This window comes from Balaenoptera acutorostrata, chromosome 15 (assembly GCF_949987535.1).
Source record: "Balaenoptera acutorostrata chromosome 15, mBalAcu1.1, whole genome shotgun sequence".
NCBI lineage: Eukaryota > Metazoa > Chordata > Mammalia > Artiodactyla > Balaenopteridae > Balaenoptera > Balaenoptera acutorostrata.
In genome coordinates this window covers 60,206,667-60,227,014 of record NC_080078.1, presented here as the reverse complement: position 1 = coordinate 60,227,014, position 20,348 = coordinate 60,206,667, and the positions used below count along the sequence as shown (strand labels likewise).

The 20,348-nt window shown below is 44.3% G+C and overlaps 1 protein-coding gene across 2 annotated transcripts; it reads right to left on the bottom strand.

Moving 5' to 3' along the window:
- Nucleotides 1–1,400: 1,400 nt before the first annotated feature.
- Nucleotides 1,401–17,253, bottom strand: ZNF343 (zinc finger protein 343). Of its 2 annotated transcripts, none has more exons than XM_057530028.1 (6): nucleotides 17,072–17,253; nucleotides 15,174–15,239; nucleotides 9,947–10,212; nucleotides 9,709–9,767; nucleotides 6,732–6,858; nucleotides 1,401–3,458 (listed from the first exon to the last, which is right to left on the bottom strand). In XM_057530028.1, the coding sequence occupies exons 3-6, from the start codon at nucleotides 10,062–10,064 to the stop codon at nucleotides 3,352–3,354; spliced, it is 411 nt and encodes a 136-aa protein (XP_057386011.1). In that variant the 5' UTR covers nucleotides 10,065–10,212; nucleotides 15,174–15,239; nucleotides 17,072–17,253; the 3' UTR covers nucleotides 1,401–3,351. The 2 variants fall into 2 exon arrangements, with proteins under 2 accessions (XP_057386011.1, XP_057386010.1); XM_057530027.1 differs by having other exon boundaries at nucleotides 1,401–3,461; nucleotides 17,072–17,251.
- Between the last annotated feature and the right edge of the window lie 3,095 nt (nucleotides 17,254–20,348).

Here is a 20,348-nt window from a genome sequence, read left to right as displayed (position 1 = left end):
AAAGGAAGGTGCTGGTTTGTTCACATGTTTCTCTCCCAATGGCAGGACACAGGGAGGGGTCTTGGGGTCATCTGGAACATAGAGGGCCCATCCCTCTTCAGACCCTAGAGACTGCATACCCATAAACACTTTTCCCTCTGTGGCTTCCAGTTCTGACCCAAAGCAAAGTGTTGATGTTATAAGGGCAGTTCCAGCAAAGAAACGACGGGAAATGTGGCAAAGGGTGGGGACCCACGCTCCCGGCACTCACATCCTCTCCACCAGAGCTGACTCAGGACCCACTGGAAAGCTGACTTCATGGCCTTTGGACTCTCTTTTACTGCCCCCTCCTTTGATAGTGCATCAAAATCAGTCTGTGTTTTTTCTGATTTTCAAAGCCTGATATCCATTTTGTGGATCTGGCAAACTCCAACTGAGCAAACAAATTTGCTAGAGCCGAGGCCAACCCTCTCCAGTAAAGAGTTCTGGCTTAGGACATAGAAGTCAGAGCCAGGGCATGCAGAGTTGTCAAAAACCTGGGCAATTTGGGCTCTGAGGGAGGAAGACTAGGAAAGGGTGTGATTAAAGGCCAGGTCCTTGGGCTGAAAAACAAGGGCAGGGGTATGACCAGGTTGTCTTCGACCAGTTAGTGGAGGGATGATGTGGGTGTCATTAGCAGGACTAGACCCTAGGTTTGGAGGGATGAGGGGACGTGGCATTGAAGCTGTGTTTAGGGGGTTTTTTTTGTTTTGTTTTTTTTGGCCGCCCCACGCGGCTTGCAGGATTAGGGCCCAGGGATTGAACCCCAGCCCTCAGCAGTGAAAGCACAGAGTCCTAACCACTGGACCACCAGGGAATTCCCTAGGGGTCTTTACACTTATGATCTGACACGGAAGTAGCTAAGAGACCCAAAGCAATGATTCATGACTGGAAAACAGTTTGGGCGTGGTTAAAGGACCTGACTCTGGAATCTGGAAGGAAAAACAATGCTTCAGTGGTAGAGAAGGATACAGCAGAGACCTGAATAGAGACTAGAAGGAAGAGACAGAAGTCAGGGAAGGGAGCTTTCACAGAAGCCAAAGGGAGTGATCAGTCAGAAGAGGCAACCCAGCCCCCAGAGACCCGGGAAATTCCCTCCCTTCAGTGGGCATGTCTCCAGAACCTACATCATCCTCCCCATGCAACGAATCAGATCCTCCAAAAAATCTACTAGGTTGATTGGGACTTATTTTTTCTCAAGGGTTGAATTCATGCAGAAATCCAGGTTGTGAAATTTAATTCCTTTCCAGACAGGTGAGTGACTAAGGCACATAGCCTGAGCTTATTGAACATTTTACAAGAACAGAAGGACATGAAAACATGGGAAAGAATAGGTGTTTGAAAATAAAACAAATTGATTATATTCTTACTTAAATAAAGCCTTCTACTTTTTTATTCCATCTGATTACAAAAAGTGGAAAAAACATGTTTATTAAGTTGTTACTGCCATCTTCACTCTCAAAAAGAGTATGGGGAGGGGTGGGGGTCAACACTTCTGAAACCCCCCCAGGAGGTGAGTGAGGTAGTGATCTGTGAGGAGGGGTGTCAGAATAAGGCTCCGCCCACAACCCCACCCACACAGGCCTCCCTGAGTGTCCTCAGCTGCACCAGAAGGTGTAACTTATTGCTAAAGCTTCCCAGTCTCCCTCCCTGCCTTGTAAAGCTTCTCCCCCAAAAGCTGTTCTCTGATGCATCCTGAGGTGTCCTTACCCATTCTCCCCGCACACACAGAGCTTCTGTTCTGTATACTCTGGGGTTTGTTGAGGGGCGACTTTTAGCCAAAGCCTCGTCCACACTCTTTGTGTGCTTATGATATCTTAGGGTGGATTCCCTGGAGAGACAATGAGACAGAGAATTGAGTGGCTTACCGGGGAAGGAGGACAGGACTGGGCAGAGGAAGAAGCTGACCTGCAATGTGTTTGAGATCATTCAGTCTCATGGGGACCTTGGGATCTGGGACGACCCTGTGGAGGTGTCCCAGCAGAGTCAACGGCTAGGGTTTTGTCTCCCCGTATCAATCAGTCGTTGGCCAGGAGGCATCCCTTGGGAAGTACAGCTCCCTGTGGCTGAGAGCAAGTCTAGTGAGGAATTCATCTCTGCAGCCATCAGCAGCAGTCTGGCTGGAGCAGCCCCACAGTATCCCCACATAAGGATTCTCCCTACAGTGTGTGAAGAAAGCTGACTGATCACAAGAGCCTTGCCCACACTCCCTGCAAACACACAGCTCCTCCCTGAGTGAGCCATCTGGAGCCCTCCTGTCGGTTCTTTTCCCAATGCCTGTCAGCACTCCCTGAACACACGATGCTTCTCCTGAGTCGGCCACTGGATGTTCCATAAATGCTGACTTGTTGCTAAAGCCTCCCCACAGTCCCTGCACACACAACACTTCCCACCTAAGTGCGTCCTCTTTGTGCACTGAGGGTTGACAGCTACCCACACTCTGCACGCATAAGGCTCCTTCCCTGAATGTGCCTCACTGCCTGGTGAGGGTCAACACATCTCTGAAGCTTCACTCACACCCCACACACACATACAGGCTACTCCCCGCACGTCTCTCTGGCGTAAGAAGAGGTTCGACTAATTGCTAAAGTCCTGCCCAGGACCCCTGCATACACAAGACTTCTCCTCTCAGTGTGTCCTCTTGTCTTATGAGACTTGACTTGTTGCTAAAGCCTCGCCCACACTCCCTGAAAACATAATACTTCACCCCTGAGTGTGTCCTCTGGTGCACAAGGAGGAGTGATTTCTGGCTAAAGCCCCACCCACACTCCTTGCACATGTAAGGCTTCTTCACTGAGTGTGTCCTCCGGTGATTAATAAGGGTTGACACCTGGCTGAAACCTCGGCCACACTCAATATACACATAAGGCTTCTCCACGGAGTGTGTCCAATGGTGTCTGATGAGGTTCGACTTATCTTTAAAGCCTCGCCCACACTCCCTGCAGACATAGGGCTTCTCCCCTAAGAGGATGGTCTGGTTTGTAATGCAGTTTGATTTGGGGCTACAGTCTAGTTCACATTCTTGACAGTTGACTGCTCCAGAGCTTGAGGTTTCTAATTCCTTCATTTCTTTGTCTGCTTGCACAGGGTTTACCCTTTGGGCTGCGCTGGGCTCTATTTCTACCACTGCGCTGCCTTCTCCAGGACTTGCTGACTGTTCTCAGGGTGGGCTGGGCAATGCACGTAAGGACCGTCTCTCCTCTGTCCTCGAGCACCAGGGTCTGGAGTCACCTTCTCTCTCTTGGCCTTCTGTGTTTTCACTCCAGCAGCTGTGAGCAGAATACTGCTGCCCCCGATGCCCCAGGCCAGAACCCCCAAGGTGGAAGCGATTTTCTACACACACACACCCGGGAAGATCTGCAGCGTGTGTTGGCTGAGGAACTGCTGACAGAAAAAGGCCAGAAGGCAGGAAGAACAGGGGTAGATCTCTGGCTTTGGTTCTGCTGGAGAGAGAAGGTTTTCAGTTAGAGAAGCCCTAAGTAGGGCTGCTGGGCTGTTCTGCCTTGTCTTAGGACAGAGAGTGTCTTACTGCCACAACTGTAATTGACAATATACATACAACACAATTTGTTTCCCACCAATAATTCCACTTTACATGCCACTTCTACACATTCTACATCCACTCTACATTCCACTTCTACACATTCCATTTTCTATTGCAATCCAGAAAATCCATAACAAAAGCATCTTCTATATGTCAGTCAGACCAGGAACCTTTTTGCTCTGCAAGTAGCCTCAACTGCCCTTAGCCTTTTCCTCTGACTAAATCATCTAAGTCTATATCACATTGATATAGACTGTCCACAACTCTGTTCTACTTGGAGGTAACAGTCTCTATGACCTATGTGGAAATCTCTTTCATGACTTTTCTTATTACAAAATAGAAGACTGATATACAAAAAAAGTCACTAGCTCTGGAAGGCTTTCAAATGTAGGAAACAGTATATGAAACAGTGGTTAAAGAGACTGTATATGAAATAAATCTGAATTTCCAGTTGCCCACCCACAAACCAATACTAAAAATTTCTAAGTACTAGGTTCTCCACTAAAGTATTGTGGATTCAGCAGTGGACAGAAAGACATGCTCCATGATTTCAGGATTCTGGTACCTTGTGCCCAAACTAATCCCATTATAGTGACATCAGACGTGGCTATGGGATTTGCTTTGGCCAACAAAGGTTAGTGAAAAGTTAGTGCTTCTTGCAAACAAGTTTTAAGAGGCACAGTATGGTTCTATCATTGCTGTTTTCCCTCTTCCTTAAGAATCCCATGACCCAGATAGAGGCTGTTCCTTTTGCCTAGATCCCAGAGCCAACAGAGCTGAACCAATAAAGCTGTCTACCTGAACTGTAGACAGTAGATATTAAGTAAGAAATGAACATTTGCAAAGTTTGGGGTTGTTTGTTATCACAGCATTACCTAGCCTAAACTAACTGAAATATCTCCCCTATGAAAGCTTTAAAGATTATCTCAGGGAGTACCTTTGAAGAAGAGACATCATAACATGAATATGTGAAGAACTAGAGAAAGAGAGACTGGTTTAGGAGGAAAAATAGTATGATCTCAATTTTTGATAAGTCTGAGAAAAAACTTGTCTTGTAACCAAATAGAAATATGAAGATAAAGCACAGGTGAGACAGTGACAAAGAAAATGGATTCATTATAATAGGTGATGGGTAAAATCGTTGAAGTTCACAAACTGTTAAAGGGTGTGAATACTGACATAGAAAAAAAGAGTATGCAACACAGTCCAAAGGAAAGAAAAAAGTAAGAGAAAAGCCCACAAGAGACATAAGAGGCAGGAGAACTGCAGGATATTGTGGTGCTGAGCAAGACAAAGGACACAACTTCAAGAAATGCAAGTGGGATCCCAGCATTCAATATCAAGACTAATCTGAACAAGGTGATTTTGACATTTTCCTCAGAACCCACTAAACACATTAACACAGAGAAGGAAGATAATATGACAAGAGAAAAATAAAAACAAAATCTAGTTAGATTGACTAGCTAAGGCCAAATCAAAACACACAGAACCAGACTGAAACAGATGAATCCACACTTAATTAGATGGAGCTCAAACTAGATGAAATCAGATCAAAACATGTCAAAGAAGATGAAAATGAAAAAAGTAAACCTGATTAATCCATATCAGGGAAATAGCTATGCCATTTAAGGAAACGCCTGAAGAAATTCCTGCCCAAAACTAGTTTGTGTCTCCAAAAATGTGATTTTTCTCTACCTGCTTTATCTAGAACTACAGGAATATCTAGAACCACACCATCCAATATGGCAGCCACCAGCTGTATGCTTCCTGAGCACTTCAAATGTGGCTGGTCTGAACGAAAATGTGTTCTAAGTATAAAATAACAACCAGATTTTGAACACTTAGTACAAAAATAAAGAGTAAAATATCTAATTAATTTTTATATTGATTATATGTTGACATGAAAATATTTTGATATATTGGGTTAAATAAGATATTATTAAAATTAATTTCACCCATTTACTTCTACTTTTTCAAATGTGGTTACTAGGAAATTTAAAATTACCCACATGGCTCACATTATATTTCTACTGGACAGCACTGATTTGGAACAAGGGGCGGGAAAACCATGGCCCACAAGCTAAATCTGGCCCTCTATTTCTGCACAGTCTACAAGCTAAGAATGACTTTTAAATGTTTAAATAGTTGGAAAAAAATCAAAAGAACAATAATATTTCATGATACATAAAAATTACATGAAATCCAAAATACAGTGTCCACAGAAGTCTTACTAGAACACAGCTATGCTCATTCATTTACCTGTTGTCTATGGCTACTTTAGCCCTACAAGGGCAGAGTTGAGAGTGGTTACAGAAACCATATCACCCACAAAACCTAAAATAGTTACTTTCTGGTCCTTTACAGAAAAAGCTGGCCAACCCCTGATCCAGAGAAATATCACAATCAAAAGTATTTATCAACCTAGATTTAAAGAATCAATGTCAGTTTTTAAATAAATGAAAAAAAAATGGCTTATGAAACTCAAAAGCCATGCAAACTTTGATATTTAATGTTAACTTCTGCCTTAGAAGGCATTTCTCACTGCTCTCCCCTGTATACTGTGCCTCCACTGCAGTTCCTTATACCTGGCAGGCACCCCAATTCCTTAGGGCCTTAGCACCGACAAGGTCCTCCACCTGAAATGCTCTTATCCTAGATACCTAGAATTCTAACTCCCTTTGCTCAAATGTTACCTTCTTGGTGATTTCAAATATCCAATTTCAAAATTCAGCCAGCCACCCCCTCCCACTCAATACTCCTTTCTCCGGTTCTATTTTATTATTATTTTTTACTATGTAGCGCTTATCACCTTCTAACATACCATATTATAATATCCCTATATATGTAATAACCAAAAATGGAGTATAACCTTTAAAAATTGTGAATCACTACGTTGTACACCTGAAACTTATGTAATATTGTAAATCAACTATACCTCAATAAAAAAGAAAATAAAAATAAACATATGCAAAAATTTTTAAATAATAATAATGTCCCTGAATATGAAGCTTTTTGTTAGCTGTCTCCCTACAGTAGAAAGTAAGTCCCCATGGGCAGAGATTACCATTTCATTTACTAACATGTTCTAAGTGTCTAGAACATTTTCTGCCATATGGGAGGTGGTCAGTAAATCTCCACTGAATTAATGAAAGAAAGAACACTGCCTCACCCAACGAGAGCAGATTCCTATAATTCTCCAGCAACACTTCTCTGTATAGGTCCCTCTGCTCAGAGCTCAGTCTCTTCCATTCTGCCTCTGTGAAGACCACAGCCACATCCCTGAATGTAACTGGTACCTATAAACAAGCAATAAATTAAGGGACATACAGCAAGTCCCCATCAGTCCTCCCACTATGAGGAACATAGCTGGTGGCCCCAGAGAGTCTGGATATGCAAGAAGTTGATCTAATTCTTTTAAGGGTACGTGGTTCTCTGTACCAAGTTCTTCTGGGCATTATTACTGTGGCTTTGTGTTGAAATCTGAGGAGCACATAACTGATGCATAAAACTCATTCCTGGCCCTCGGAGGCTTTTGATTTCTTTGGAGGCTTTTGATTTCTTTGGAGAAACAATTTGTGAATCAATTTGAAAACCTAAAGCAGTGCTCAATGACCCTGAGGAATGGAGGAATTCTGAGATGAAGAGTAGAGGATGGGCTGGAGAAGAATAAAAGCATCATGTACACAAGGCTTGTGCTGGGCATTAGGGAATGGAGACGACTTAGAGGAGAAAATGAAAGAAAACTTCAACCACAGAGAAAAGCAGGAGTGAACAGATGGAGCCCGGAATAAGCATTTTGTCTTCAGGTTACTAAATGGGATCTGCAAAATCTGTCTTTGCCTGGTATTTTAGCAACCTTTTTAAAATAAAGCCCTTAATGCTTCACTCACCACGTAGAGCAGTACAGGTGTACCTCATTTTACTGCACTTTGCTTTATTGCCCTTCATAGATATCAAGTTTTTTACAATTGAAGGATCGTGGCAACCCCGCGTCAAACAAGTGTATTGGTGCCATTTTTCCAACAGCATTTGCTCACCACGTGTCTCTGTGTCAGATTTTGGTAATTCTCACATTTCAAATGTTTTTATTATTATTATATTTGTTACAGTGACCTGTGATGAATGATCTTTGATGTTACTACTGCAGCTTGCTGAAGCCTCAGAGGATGGTTAGCATTTTTTAGCAATAAAGTTTTTTTTAAAGATTTTTTTGATGTGGACCATTTTTAAAGTCTTTATTGAATTTGTTACAATAATGCTTCTGTTTTATGTTTTTGGTTTTTTGGCTGTGAGGCATGTGGGATCTTAGCTCCCTGACCAGGGATCGAACCTGTACCCCCTGCACTGGAAGGCGAAGTTTTAACCACTGGACCTCCAGGATCCAATAAAGTATTTTTTAATTAAGGTATGTATATTGTTTTTTCACACATAATGCTATTGAACACACAATAGACTACAGTATAGTGTAAACATAACTTTTATATGCACTGAGAAACCAAAAATTTCGTGTGTCTCACTTTACTGTGATATTCACTGTACCATGGTGGTCTGGAACCAAACCCACAATATCTCCAAGTTCTGCCTATACTTCAATAAGCTTCCTGGAATGAAAGCAGGGCATTTAGCTCACTTTGCTTCCTAGCCCCAACCCCACTGGACATTCCCTAAGAGTATAACTTTGTGTCCACAGTGTATCAGTGAATGAACAACTCATAACCAATAGGGGAAGATGAATTTACAATCCAGTGAGATTATAATTTAACTCATAGACCTGAAAAGTTGTTTTCATTTTACAGACCAGGAAAATTTATTTAGGCTTTCTCGCATTCTTAAATTCATATATTCTTTCTTTCCCTTTCCCTCCTTCTCCCTCCCCTTATCTATATAATTTTTCTTTGAATATTGGACATCTTAGGTAAAATATTGTAGCAACTCTGGATACCAACCCTGCCCTCTTCCTAGGCTATTGTTGTGGTTGTCTGCTTGTTCATTTGTTTTGAGACCTGTCTGGATTAGTTCAATGAAGGTTATTTCCCCTGAAGCAGTGGCTCCTCAGAGGGTGCAGCCTTGAGCAAACACACAGTCACCCAGACTGTCCCCCTCCTGACAGAGGGCTCTCTTTGTGTCTCTCCTTGACTTCCCCGTTAAGCTTCCAGCAGGTCTGCCTCTATTGGTATCACACCCGGCTGTCAGCCTCCACTATTGGTTGCTGACTGCTCTACTGTTTTCAACAATGTCCTGGAGTATAAATGGCTCCACAGTCTGATCCAATTAAAGTCAGATCCTTTTGCAGGGGTAGTTTTGAGGCCAGTATTTGAGACTTACTCTGAGCCGTAGGAGAGCTCCTCTCAGCAATCTCTTCCCCTGCTTTCTCTGTTAAGCTTCCAGCTTATCTGCCATTTCACTTGTTGCTATCACAGGCGTCTCAGTTTCCTCTTAATTGCTCACCACCAAAATCTCCACTGTTTTCAACAACACCCTAAGACTTCAACTTCCCTACTCAGTTCCACGCAAAGCCAGTCCCCTTAGGGAGCGCTGCAGAGCTCTCTGTTCCTATGGCCTGCCTCTCACCAGGGCAGGACCTCTGCACCACTACTCAGAGGTGGCACAGGACCGGCAGACCACTTCGCTCAGTGTGACACTCCTGCTCTAACAGCGGGGCACTGGGCGGGGTTGGCAGCTCCTTTTCTTCTCAGCATGCTTCTCCTAGCACAGGATCTCTGTCTGCCCTATGAGCAAGATGGGGAGAAGGCAATAAGGTCCCTCCTGATTCTTGACCCCCTGTGCCTGAGACAGAGCTTCCATCCTACAAATAGGGTCTAGTGGAGATAGAAAACACCAGACTTCTTGGCCACACTTGCCTGCCACACCGAGCTGGGGGGAATAAGAATTGCTGGTGGCTTGCCCCTCCCAGGGAAAAAGACTGGGAACTGGGGGAAGAAAGTCCCATCTTCTCAGCTATACCCATTTGGAGTACAGCTTCCGTTACACTGAGCTGAAGGGTGACCAGGAGGGAGCAGGTTGTGGGACAAATGCCACAGACTCTTGCTGATTTAGTAGATTTTCTTGAATAAATGTTTCGCTACTTGCCACATGTCCTTAAGGGCACTTTTGAGAGACTTTAAATAAACGTAACCCCAACTCACCAGTATTTTGGACTTTCCCTCCTTTTCTTGAAGCCAGTCAGTCTTGTGAGAAGGCAAACCTAGAGAAGGAAAAAGAAGCTATGAGAAACTGGGGCTCCCATGGTGCTGCCAGAGCAGCTCCTCCGTGCCTTGTGAAGAGGAAGTCGCCCCTTTCCTCAGCTGTGATCACAAGGCATTCGCAGTAAACCTGGAGCCCTGCTCCCCCTCTTCACCTCGCTGGACCCTCAACAGCTCTCACCTTTTGCCTTATGATTCTGAGTCAGTGTCTTCACAGTTTCCATAACTTCCCTGTTCTCCAAAGGCAACATCTCCTCCCAGTTCTGCTCTCTCCAGGCAGAAGGATCAGGCAACGTCATGGCCCCAGAGTCAGCCCAGTGTTCGCCTTGAAATTCTGCCAGGAGGCCTGGTAGAAATTATTTCATCTCAAGATCAATTTCTGCTGCCTGGTGTGATTCCTCCAAAACTTACTTATAAAAGCCCAATTTGTTGCCATGCAGCCAGGACCTGTGGGACAGAGAAGCAATTTGACATTGCTGGGACCCTTACTGTGGGCCCTATGCCTGTGCCTCTTCAGCAGGGATCCTGTCCTCTCACACAATACACGTGGCGTCTCAGTCCACAAGGTTCCTTGCATTTTTTTACCTCATTCCTTTCTAGCCTGTAGGCCCTTTGTGGTAGATATCATCATCATTCCCAATTATTTGTTTCTCTCTATAATTCTCTGCCCCTGACATCAGGCTTGGTCACATGACTTGCCCTGGACAAGGAAATGTGACTGAAAGTGACAGTGCCACTTGTAAGCACTGCATTATTCCACCATCTCTCATGTTCTGAGAACAGAGGAAAGGTAAACTTACTCAAAAAGAAAAAAAAACAGGGAGGTGTTTCCCTGGCAGTCCAGTGGTTAAGACTCCACACTTCCACTGCAGGGGGCTTAGGTTCAATCCCTGGTGGGGGAACTAAGATCCCGCAAGCCACACGGCATGGCCAAAAAAAACACACATAAAATCCAAAAGCCAGTAAGGAAGTGGTGGGTATATTTTATTACACATCAATTTAAAGGTTCAGTTTAACAAGGACCCCTTTAGGAAAGGTGGGGGGTGGGGAGCAGGGTTTAATATGTGTGTTTAATCTTTGATTGTCTTTTCATAAAAAATACTGCCGGATAAACAACAAGGTCCTACTGTATAGCATGGGAACTATATTCAAAATCCTGTGATAAACCATAATGGAAAAGAATATGAAAAAGAACAGATATATGTATAACTGAATCACTTTGCTGTATAGCAGAAATTAACACAACATTGTAAATCAACTGGACTTCAATAAAATTTTTTAAAAATACTAGAGGTATACATAGAAAAATAATAAAACTGATTATCTATGGGAAATAAACCTATCTTTGTTTGCACTGTCACGACTGTATCCTAGACTCCAAAAGTCCAAATAAAAACTAGAAGTTGTAGCAGCTCATACAACTCAATATCAAAAAAAACAACTCAATTAAAAAATGGGGGGACTTCCCTGGTGACGCAGTTGTTAAGAATCCGCCTGCCAATGCAGGGGATGCAGGTTCAAGCCCTGGTCCGGGAAGATCCCACATGCAGTGGAGCAACTAAGCCCGTGCGCCACAACTACTGAGCTCTACAGCCTGCGAGCCACAACTACTGAGCCCACGTGCCACAACTATTGAAGCCCATGCGCCTAGAGCCCGTGCTCTGCAACAAGAGGAGCCACTGCAATGAGAAGCTCACACACCGCAACGAAGAGTAGCCCCTGCTCTCCACAACTAGAAAAAGCCCACACGCAGCAACGAAGACCCAACGCAGCCAAAAATTAATTAATTAATTAATTAATTTTAAAAAAGAAAAAAGGGCAGAAATCTGCAGAGACATGGATGGACCAAGAGACTGTCACACAGAGTGAAGTCAGAAAGAGAAAAACAAATATCGTATAATATCACTTATATGTGGACTGTAGAAAAATGATAGAGATGAACTTATTTGCAAAGCAGAAATAGAGTCAAAGATGTAGATAACAAACTTACGGTTACCAAGCGGGGAAGGGAAGGTAGGTTGAATTGGGAGATTGAGATTGACATGTATAGACTACTATGTATAAAATAGATCACTAATGAGAACCTGCTGTATAGCACAGGGAACTCTACTCAATGCTCTGTGGTGACCTAGATGGGAAGGAAAGCTGAAAAAGAGTGGATATATGTATACGTGTAACTGATTCACTTTGCTGTACAGCAGAAACTAACACAATATTGTAAAGCAACTATACTCTGATAAAAATTAATTTTTAAAAAAGGGAAGATGTTTAGTGAAGACTGATACACAGTATGGCACCTAGAGACCTCAAATTTTCAGTATACACAGAACATGGACGGGATAAGAAGCATTGCCACCAATGAATATACAATTCTGTTTTCCAACTTTTTACCAACACTAGGAACTATCTAACTTTTTAATCTTTGCTAATCGAATACATTAAAAATATCCATTTTTTGGAAGATAAAATAAAATAAAAATAAAAAATGAGCAGATGTGAATAGACATTTTTCCAAAGAGAACATGAAGATGGCCAACAGGCACATGAAAGGATGCTCAACATCACTAACCATCAGAGAAATGCAATTAAAACTACAGTGAGATATCACCTCACACCTGTCAGAATGGCCATCATCAAAAAAAACACAAATAACAAATGTTGGTGAGAACTGTTGGTGGGCATGTAAATTGGTGCACCCACTGTGGAAAACAGCATGGAGGTTCCTCAAAAAACTAAAAATAGAAGTACTATACGATACAGCAATTCCACTCTGGGTATATACCTAAAGAAAACAAAAACACTAATTCGAAAAGATACATGCACCCCAATGTTCACAGAAGCATTATTTACAACAGCCAAGATATGGAAACAACCTAAATGTCCATCAACAGATGAACAGATAAAGAAGACGTGGTATACATGTACTACAATGGAATATTACTCAGCCATAAAAAGAATGAAATTTTGCCATTTGCAACAACATGGATGGACCTGGAGGGTACTATGCTTAACAAAATAGGTCAGAGAGCGAAAGTTTGTACCCAACATCTCTTCATTTCCCCTATCTCCAGCCCCTGGCAATCACCACTGTACTCTCTGCTTCCCTGAGTTCAGCTTTTTAAAATTCCACATATAAGTAAGATCACACAGTATTTGTCTTTCTCTGTCCGACTTATTTTACTAAGCATAATACCCTCCAGGGAATACAGGCAACATTTTATAATAACTGTAATGGAGTATAATTTTTAAAAATTGTGGATAACTATGTTGTACACCTGAAACCTGTATAATATTGTAAATCAACTATACCTCAATAAAAAAAAAACTAGAAGTAGTAAGTTAATTTAAATTTAGCAAGGTGGCTGGACATGAGGGGTCAACATACAAACATCAATTGTATTTTTAAATACTAGTCAGAAACAACTGGAGAGTTACATTTTAAAAACATTTCCAAAAATATCAAGAACATAAAATGTATAGGAATGAATTTGAAGAGATGTGCAAACATTCTACACTGAGAACTACAAAATGTTACTTTGAGAAATTAAAGACCTAAATAAACAGAGAGATATACCAAGTTTGTGGGCTGGAAAACTCAGTACTCTTGAGATGTCGATTCTAACCAAACTGATCTACGGATTCAACGCAATTCCAATCAAAATCCCACAAGACTTATTTTTGTTGAAAAAATCTAGCTGATTCAAAAAAATATTTGGAAATGAAAAGGACCTTGAATAGCTAAAATAACCCTGTAAAAGAAGACTTACGATAAATGGTTTCAAGACTTAGTATAGGGACTTCCCTGGTGGCACAGTAGTTAAGAATCCGCCTGCCAATGCAGGGGACAGGGGTTCGATCCCTGGTCCGGGAAGATCCCACATGCCCCGGAGCAACTAAGCCCGTGCGCCACAACTTCTCAGCCTGCGCTCTAGAGCCCACGAGCCACAACTGCTGAGCCCGCATGGCACAACTACTGAAGCCCACGCACCCTAGAGCCCGTGCGCCACAACTACTGAAGGCCACGTGCCTAGAGCCCATGCTCCGCAACAGAAGCCACTGCAATGAGAAGCTCGCACACCACAACGAAGAGTAGTCCCTGCTCACTGCAACTACAGAAAGCCCTTGTGCAGCAACACAGACCCACCGCAGCTAAAAATAAAATTTAAAAATTTTTTAAAAAGAAATATAAAAGAACAGACTAACTATAAAGCTGAAGTTATCAAGACAGTGTGATGTTGATTAAATTAACGGAACAGAAGAGACTGTCCAGAAATAAACCCACACTTACACAGTCAATGATTTTCAACAAAGGCACCAAAGCAATACAATGGTAAAAGGAGAGTCGATTCAACAAATGGTGCTATAAACAAGTACTATGTCAAACCTCAAAACCTCAAACCATACACAAAAAAAATACATCAAAATGGATCATAAACCTAAATGTAAAAGCTAAAACTTTAAGCTTCTAGGAAAAAAAATCATAGAATACCATCATGACTTTGGTGTAGGCAAAGAATTCTGAAACAGGACACAAATTCCAGTTGTTGGAGGTGATGGTTACATGGGAGTACATATCTGTCAAAATTCCTTGAAACATATACTTCAGATCTGTGTAGTTGGTTGTATGTAAATTATACCTCAGTTTTTTAAAAAAGGGTAAATTTAAGTCCTTCTCAGTTAAGGACACATAATGAAACATTTATAAGTGAAATGATATGATGTCTAGAATTAGCTTTAAAATAATTCTGCAAAAAAAGGTGGGAGGCAGGGGTGGTATATGAAACCACCTTGAACATGAATTGATTATTGTTGATGCTAGATGATGGATTTATAGTTTCTATGTGAAAAGTTAACCACCAAAAAAAAGGCATTAATTATGTAATTTTGTTCTTATGTTTTTAACTTAGAAGAAAGCCCTCTGGCAGCAGTTACATGCTCCAAACATGTGTTGTAGAAACTAACAGTGCAACTCTTATCCGTCACATGTAACAAAGAGAGGAATCATATGTGAGCATAGGTTTGTTCTAATAAGTCAGTGCTGAGGGAATAAAATATTACAGAGATTGTAAAGCCCAGTGCCTGGCACAGAACAACTCCCAATAAATGGTAGTTGTCATCATTTTTTATTTTACAACAGCTGCCACAGTCTTGGGAATCCAGCAGCCAGGATGAAATGTTGCTAGGGCAAGGATGGTGGTAACCTGAATGAGAGCACTTGTCTGGGGTAATATTCCCTGTTAAAGGCCCTTGCCCTTAAATCAGCCCTGGTATCCTACAGAAACAAGCAGGTCCTCTGAGCCTCAGATGGGACACTGCAGGGCACAAAACGTCAGGATGAGCAAGGAAATCTGCCCAAGGTCTGGAGAACAGAAGACACTGCAGAAACATGGAAGGTGAGTGGTATCCACCTGCAAGAAGTCCTCTCGTTCTCTATACAGTCCTCTCTGGGCAGGCAGGGATGTGAGAAGGTGAACCTGAGGATGAAACAGGCAGTGTGAGCTTCAGGACTGTCTCTTGGCCCCCAGATACCAAGCTAAAAATCCCCAAGCTTAAAATGAGGGGTGCTCCTCTTCTTTAAAAAAAAAAAAAGGGGGCTTCCCTGGTGGCGCAGCGGTTGAGAATCTGCCTGCCAATGCAGGGGACACGGGTTCGAGCCCTGGTCTGGGAAGATCCCACATGCCACGGAGCAACTGGGCCCGTGAGCCACAATTACTGAGCCTGCGCGTCTGGAGCCTGTGCTCCGCAACAAGAGAGGCTGCGATAGTGAGGGGCCCGCGCACCGCGATGAAGAGTGGCCCCTGCTTGCCGCAACTGGAGAAAGCCCTCCCACAGAAACGAAGACCCAACACAGCAAAAATAAATAAATAAATAAAAATTAAGGAAAAAAAAAAAAAAAAACAGCCTCAGATCTGTTAAAGAAGAATGTAGACAGCTTCCTGAAGACAGAGTCATGTGGGGGCATCAAAATACAGCCTATCCTGATATGCTATTAAACAGGAAAATCATCTTTTGTTACTAATTAACACTTACTGAACTCTTACTATACACCACAGACAATCCCAGGCACTGTACAACTTTTGTCTCCCAAAGGCCCGGAGTTAGGTCTTCTGATAAACTGAGGTGACAGAGCTAGAAAGTGCCTAGATTTGACCTCTAGCTGTGGAGTGCCATGGCCTTAGCCTGTTGGGTGAGTTGTAGTATCAGTGATGGTCAACCCCTACCAGCTGTGACAGTTCTCAAAGCATATCCACAGACAAGTTGAGGGGATGTATATGAAACAGGATTGTCTGTGAATTAATGAATGTTGAATCTGGTGATATGTCCATGTGAGTTTACTGTACTATTCTACTGCATGGGTTTAAAACTTGACCTTACCCAAAAATTAAAGTCCTGATACCTGGGCTTCACCAGATCCCAGAAGTGATTTGGACAGTTGGCCAGCAGCCCTCAGAGGTCCCCACACTACCTAATCTGGGTAAGTCCCAAACTAGAGGTCTGAACCCCAACACATGAGGGAAAAGCATTCAAAGAGAGGGAGAATTAGCCAAACAAGCCACTTACATTACAACCAAATCTGGGATCTCTGTCATAAAGCAGAGTGGGCCCCGGGATGAGGACAAACGCTGGGACAAGAGATCCCAGAGAAGCAGACCTGCCTGCACTCAAAAAACTGCCTAGATGCAGGCCCCAGCGGTGCAGTTTACCATCACTGCAGGATGTCTGCCTCAGGCCCAAAACCTCCCCATTTTCTAAAAACCCCAGGAACTCCAGACCCAAGACACTCCACCACCCCTTACAGATGTTTTGCCCACGTCGAACTCACCTCCACCCACCCCCAACAAGCCAACGCACAGCAGGGCCTGAGATGCTCTCTCCTCCACCCCAAATCCGCCCAATCACCATTGGGTCATATTCAGCCCCATCAAAAACAAAACTTGACATTCACGATCAGTCCTGGGTTCCCACAACCATTCAGTGATGCGCGACCCACGCAAGTGCTCCCATGCCAAACAACACCCAGGAACACATGGCCCAAGCCGCGCCCCCAGCCCGCATCACAGGGGATGTCTATTTGGCCCTGGCTGAACACACCCCTACACCCCAAATAAACGCCGGGGATGCGCACTGGAGCTGCCCCCTACTCGGAAATTGTTTGGCCCAGAATATACCCACCCCCTTTGCAAGAAATAAATTTGAGTTCCAGGTCTCTCGCCCCGGCCGAGGAGTGAAGGTCCGCGTAACGCCCCGCAACTCAGGGATTCGTAGCTGGTAGGAGTCACCCCATTTCCCCGCCACAAACGCGCACCTCGAGCCGCGCCCCCTCCTCCAAGCACGAAACCGCCCGAACCCGCCGGCCTGGGCCGCCGCACTCCCCCAGCAGCCGCACTCCTCCCCAGCTCCCAACCCTAGGCCCTGCCCGGCCTATCCCCACCCTCCTGCACCAGGGGAGGGACACCGTGGGGCCACGGGCCCGGCAGGCCTCGCTCTCCAGAGAGGACGGGACCGCTCACCCCGCCCTCGGCCGCTCAACTACACCAGAACTACAGTTCCCAGAATCCTCGCGGACTCCCTTCCCGCTGGCCGTCCCAGGAGCCGCTTGTGGACCGCGCGGTTAATTTACCACGACAGTGGCTATGTAGTGACAGCCTACACGTCTCTGTTTATAAAATACCCATGCATAAACAGGTAGTGGTTCCCAAATGAAATCTCTGTTCCCTCCGCCTGTTCGCTTGAAAGACTCCCCAGAAGCCTCTGCGGCCGCTTCCGTGACGGCTTCCAGGTCCCCACCCAGGCGCTCAGGGTCACCCGGCAAAGGTATTTCCGGTTGGCTTGTGGAGGGTCCGGCTTCCGGTTGCAGGCATCTCAGGTGGTTTTTTTCCTCTCGTTACCAGGCTAAATTCCCTGGACTTAGGCTCTAAAATATGCATGCCGCCTTCCGCGAGCACCATCTAAGTTTGGCTCCGTGCTGTCCGCGCACCCCTGTGTTCATTGCCATTTTACTTGTGGGGGGCGGGGGGCGGGGGGTTGGCGGTTGGAAAACGGACTGCGGAGGTAAAGCGGACTCCCAAAGTCTCTGTTGATCCCTTACACTCAACTCCGGCGTTCTCCTTGCCGTGTAGTCACTTTCCCCTCGTCCAGGTCCTCAGGGTTAGTGACAAGCTCACATCCAGTTCCTAGAGGATGGAAGTGATCTCGGGTGGCCTCCCCTGTGGTGGTTTGAAGCAGCATCTCAGTTCCCAGACCAGAGATTGAAGCCGCGCCCTGTGGCATTGAGAGCATGGAATCCTAACCGCTAGACCACGAGGGCCAGTGGCTAGTGACAAGGCCCTGGATCGTCTGCTTTGTAGAAATGGATTTCAGCAAAGAGATGGAAAGTAGTGAAACAAGTAAAGTGTTTATTAGGAGGAAAAAAAGTACATGTGGATAGACACACAGGGGTGGGCTCAGAGAAAGAGTAGCACCTTTGGGGTAGTTTAAATCACTTAACGTGGGGCATTTCTTCTGGGTTTCCTCTGGCCCATCGTCTTGCTTTGCCTGGCTCTGAGTCCACATTTGATCTGACTCAGGGCCCCCCACTTTGGGCAGTTGTGTGTCTTTTAGCCAAAATAGATTACAGCCCTAGGGTTTCTGGAAAGAAGAACATATTATGGTCTGGCACCCCCTCCATTCTCTGACCGCTGAGGAACCTTTCTGTGCACGTGTAGTTTGGGAGGTCTCCTTGACCTCAAGAATGAGAAATATGTGTTCTCTTTATCTTTTATCCAAGCAGCACTCAGCTTCTCCTTGCTCCTGCCATTATCTTTATCTTGGAGTGTCTGTCCACAGGGGAAGGATTCCAGCTGCTCAGCCTGGGGCCCATCTATCGCCTGCCTCAGAAACCTCACTCAGGCTGGAGTCTGGCTCTTTGGCTTTTTACCAAAGATCCTGGTTAAGGGCTAAGCTGGTACCTTCAACTGGCAACACGCCAATTGGGATTCGGCAAAGCAGACCAAGTTCAATTCATAGGAAGAGCGTTTAAATTGTAATGGTAACTGAAAATTAGCTTTCACTGTTACCATGTCCTTGAGAAACCTATTTGTAAATCATGTGCCCCTTTGATATGTATGTAAATCTTTTTAAAAGCTAAGAAGTATGTTGTTTTTCTTAAAGGCCTGGCAGCCATCTCTGAAATAAACCGTTAAGGAAGATATTGCCCTATCTTCCCGTCATGTGGGAATTTAGCTTCAATGCGTAGCTCAAAACTATAACTACCTCCTTGTCATAGAGTTAGAAGTTTTTTTTTTTTTTCCTTTCAAATAAAAGTAATTACTGTTCTCAGAGGGACAGCAGTGAGCAATGTCTTGAAGCAGGATCTTACTTCCCTGCCCAGGAATTGAACCTGAGCAGCCTGGATGGAAACCTGGAGTCCTAGCTGCTAGCCCACCAGGGGCTAGAGGCTGGAAGCAAAGTTGCCCTGGCTCTTGCCCCGTTGTAACAAGAATGTTTCAAGGAGGCAAAAACTGTAAAAATGGGTACAAAGTTTATTATTAGAAGCACAGCACAGGACTTCCCTGGTGGCACAGTGGTTAAGAATCCGCCTGCAGGGGACACGGGTTTGAGCCCTGGTCCGGGAAGATCCCACATGCCAGGGAGCAACTAAGCCTGTGCACCACACTACTGAGCCTGTGCTCTAGAGCCCTTGAGCCACAACTGCTGAGCCCATGTGCCACAACTACTGAAGCTCACGCACTTATAGCCCACGCACCGTGACGAAGAGTAGCCCCCGCTCATCACAACTAGAGAAAGCCCGCACGAAGCAACGAAAACCCAACACAGCCAAAAATAAATAAATAAATAAATTTATTTTTAAAAAAAGCACAACACATGGGAGAGCTCACAGGAAACAGTTTATTTATTTAAGACAGAAGCAAGGCAGAAATACACACCTGAAGAGAAAGGGTGTGGGCACCCTCCCTAATGAGGAGGAGTGCAGTAAAGAGGTGGTTAAATCATTTATACAGGGCAGTTCTTCTGGGTCTTTGTTTTCCTCTGGCCAATTATCTTGCTTCTTTTCCCACATCTGACCTGCCCTAAGACCTTCCCCAAATATGTGTGTGCCTCCTTTTGCCAAGATGGATTCCAGCACAAAGGCTAGTAGGAGGTCTGACAACACCTATTATGTGATGACACCCCCTCCATTTTTGACCTTCCTGCACATGTACAGTTGGTGAGGTTTCCTTGACCTCAGAGTGGTTATCTTATCTCTTTACTCTAGCAGAGCTCAGCTCCTGCCACTAACTTTGTCCTTGGAGTGTCTACGGAAAACAAAACTCCAATTTACTCCACTTGACAAATTCCAGCTGCTCAGCCCAGGGACCCATCTATCTCCTGCCTCATCGGCACAGGTGGCTACCCCCAATTACCAGGTGAATTTAGTATGAACTGTGACAAAAAATGTACAGTAAACAAAGTTGTCAAATCCTCTTATAAGAGGACAAATTACCATTAACCTTGACAACATGTTTGTAATGGGTTGTATCCACTCAACTATATAAAAATTGGGATTTCTCTCTTTGCAATCTCAGAAGATTGCCTATGATGCA